The sequence below is a fragment of the Seriola lalandi genome, unplaced genomic scaffold (genome assembly GCF_002814215.2).
Source record: "Seriola lalandi dorsalis isolate HSWRI2012SDOR001 ecotype SW California unplaced genomic scaffold, Sedor1 jcf7180002054595, whole genome shotgun sequence".
Classification (NCBI taxonomy): domain Eukaryota; kingdom Metazoa; phylum Chordata; class Actinopteri; order Carangiformes; family Carangidae; genus Seriola; species Seriola lalandi.
The window spans coordinates 50,154-52,941 of NW_019525148.1; the positions used below are offsets into that span (position 1 = coordinate 50,154).

Below are 2,788 nucleotides of genomic sequence, written 5' to 3' on the forward strand. Positions count from 1 at the left end.
TCTGTCAGACAAACACACCGACACGTGACCATGGAGGATGTGATGTCACCGACAGGCGACCAATGAGACGTCACCATGATTAAAACCACAGATTTCTCTGGTTTCAGAATTGATGGAAACATTTGATAAAATGTCAGAACACGACTCGACAACATCTACAACACAGGTCCAGATGTTTTTAGAGGAAAAGAACTTTAACTTGGATCTTCAGAACCCACCTTGGACTTGGCCTCCACCTTCTTGGTCTTCTTTATAGTTTCCTCTTCCTCCTCCTCTTCCTCCTCCTCCTCCTCCTCTTCAGATGCAGCCTGTTGATTTCAAACACACACTTCACTGTAAAGTCTGCAGCGTCTGAAACGTCTGGAGACTGATTCAGTTACATGAGAGTAAAACGCCGGTCTGCGCTCCACAGCCGGCGTTTGTACGTGGATCTTATGAGTGGAACAGATGACGTAGGAAAAGAAGAAGGTTTTCCAGCTCCCACCTTCACGGGTTTAGATTTCTCTTTTCTCTTGTCCTTGTCAACCTCCTGCACCAAAGACGCACAGACATGTAGAGAAAGACCCACAGCTTTAACAGGAAGTCGGTTCATCACTGCTGCGACCACACGCCAACGAAAACACAAACTCAATTCACTGCACCACGATTGATCAGGAGCTGATCTCAGTTTAGATCGATTGATATTTAATCACTTTCCTATCTTCTTTCACGTCTCACTCCCCGAGTCAAGTTTAATACATTAATATTAACTGTGTTTTGGTGTCGACATGAGAAACAGGAAAACTAATCCACACACACACTGAGCAGAAGAGACGTTCAACTGTTTTAACGTCACATTTTAAATAAAAAGAGTGAAACAATCTTCTCCTTCATCATCCAGATGTTCACATTAGTGTTGAAGCTTAAACTGAACAGACCAAAGTTCAGCTGGTGAAGTTCCCGTCAAAACAACAGGAGGACGAGATCCCAGCTGATCAACCGTCTCCATGGAAACAGTACAATTTAACTGCTGTAAATTACTTAAGTTTTTTACTTAACTAAGGAAACCTTGTAAGAGATTCTGGGCAGATGCTCTCGCTCTGAATCTACGTCTAACTTCTTAAATCTATTATTATATTGATTCATTCCCCCTTTTCTTATTTCATCGATTCATTTAATGGATGTGAATGTTTCCTCTCGTCTCCTCCACAACGTTATAAAACCTTTAAACTGTTTTATCTGGTCTTTGCCGTTTATATAAAGCTGATTATTATCATTATTCATGTTATCATCGTTTCAATTCTGACAACATCCAGATCGATCAGTGAACGCCTCTTTTGTTTCGTGCCAGTTTTAAGCAACATGAAAAACAGTCCTGTACCTTTTTTTCCTCTTCTTCATCCTCGTCCTCGTCGCTCTGGCTCTGGCTGAGAGCGGCAAAGATGTTTCCACCCTGAAAGACACCAGAGATGATGTTGACGTTATTTCCCCCCCACACATGCAGACTTTCTGTGAAGACCCGCCCCCTACTCTCCCTCTGATTGGCTCCGACCCTGTACGTGTGACACGGCGCCCTGTGCTCCTCCTCGACCGACATCACAACCATCAAACATGCCGGTGATTCAGAACGAAGAGAACTGTTGATGGTGAAACGCTCAGGTGTCCGTTACACCTGTCACTGAAAGGCCCCGCCCAGACCTGACATCATCGGCTGAGGAAAGTCTTTGTTGGTTGTGATCGATTTATTTTTGTTTTAGAAAGTCAGTTTAAAAATAACTCTTCCTCTTTTAGTCACATTTAGTTTGATAAACCTGGATCTTCTCGTCACTGAAGAGTTACCTGTCACACCTGGTTCATGCTGTTTTCTTTTCGTCAAGAACGAGCTGCAACAACTGAAGTAAAAGCACCAACGCAACAATATAAAAATACTTCAATACAAAGTAAAAGTCCTGCATTAAAAACTCGCTTTTCCCACTGACAGACGGACGGACAATAAACAATATGGCGGCTGCTCTGACTGTCGCCGGGCAGAAGATAAAAAAGAAAACATCGACACCTGACACCCAGTTATTTCTGTTATGTTGTCATGTCACTGTCTTTGTCTTTGTCTTGCTTCACCAGAAAGTAAAGTACAAGTACCTCTGATGTGTACTTCAGTCCAGCACTTGGATTAATGTACTTAGTTACTGGGTGAGATCCTGACCTTCATGTTCAGTGGAGACCTGTCTGACCCGGATCTTAAAGACTTGTCCAGGTTCTGAGTCTCAGATCTGGCGTGAAGCCGCTCACGCTCAGTCTGTGACAAAAGGCGCGACGAAGAAGTTCGTGAGCAACTGAGTGAAAACATTCAGACGCAGCCGATGTGAAAACGTAGTTTGGGTTCATGTGAAGAGTCGGGACAGGTGACGCAGTGTCAGGTAATGACAAACCTTATTCTTCTTGTTTCCTTTACTGGGGAGCGTCACTGTGGAAAGAGAAGCACAATGAACAATGAGCCGACGCGGAACAGATCACAGATATTCAGCCGTGAGGATCAGAGCTGCGGCGCCGTACCTGGCTCCTCCTCCTCGTCACTTGCTTGCACCGAGAGCTTTTTCAGCTTCACCATGACATCGTCGTCATCATCGCCCTCATCTGCATCTCCACCTTTTCCTTTCCGCCGGTCTTTCTTCTTCTTCTGAGGCTGAAGAACGAAAACAACAGAGTCAGAGTCAGAGTCAGAGTCAGTGTCAGAGTCAGAGTCAGAGTCAGTGTCAGAGTCAGTGTCAGAGTCAGTGTCAGAGTCAGTGTCAGAGTCAGTGTCAGAGTC

General features: G+C 44.5%; 1 protein-coding gene across 1 annotated transcript in view; it reads right to left on the reverse strand.

Annotated features, from left to right (window-relative positions):
- Positions 1–2,788, reverse strand: part of abcf1 (ATP-binding cassette, sub-family F (GCN20), member 1) — a 15,205-nt gene that overhangs the window by 9,196 nt on the left and 3,221 nt on the right. Inside the window, exons 4-8 of the mRNA XM_087177381.1 lie at positions 2,533–2,667; positions 2,409–2,443; positions 1,361–1,432; positions 485–529; positions 219–308 (exon numbers count right to left, since the gene is read on the reverse strand). Coding sequence (XP_087033507.1) covers positions 219–308; positions 485–529; positions 1,361–1,432; positions 2,409–2,443; positions 2,533–2,667 — 377 coding nt within the window. The remainder of the gene's footprint in view (positions 1–218; positions 309–484; positions 530–1,360; positions 1,433–2,408; positions 2,444–2,532; positions 2,668–2,788) is intronic.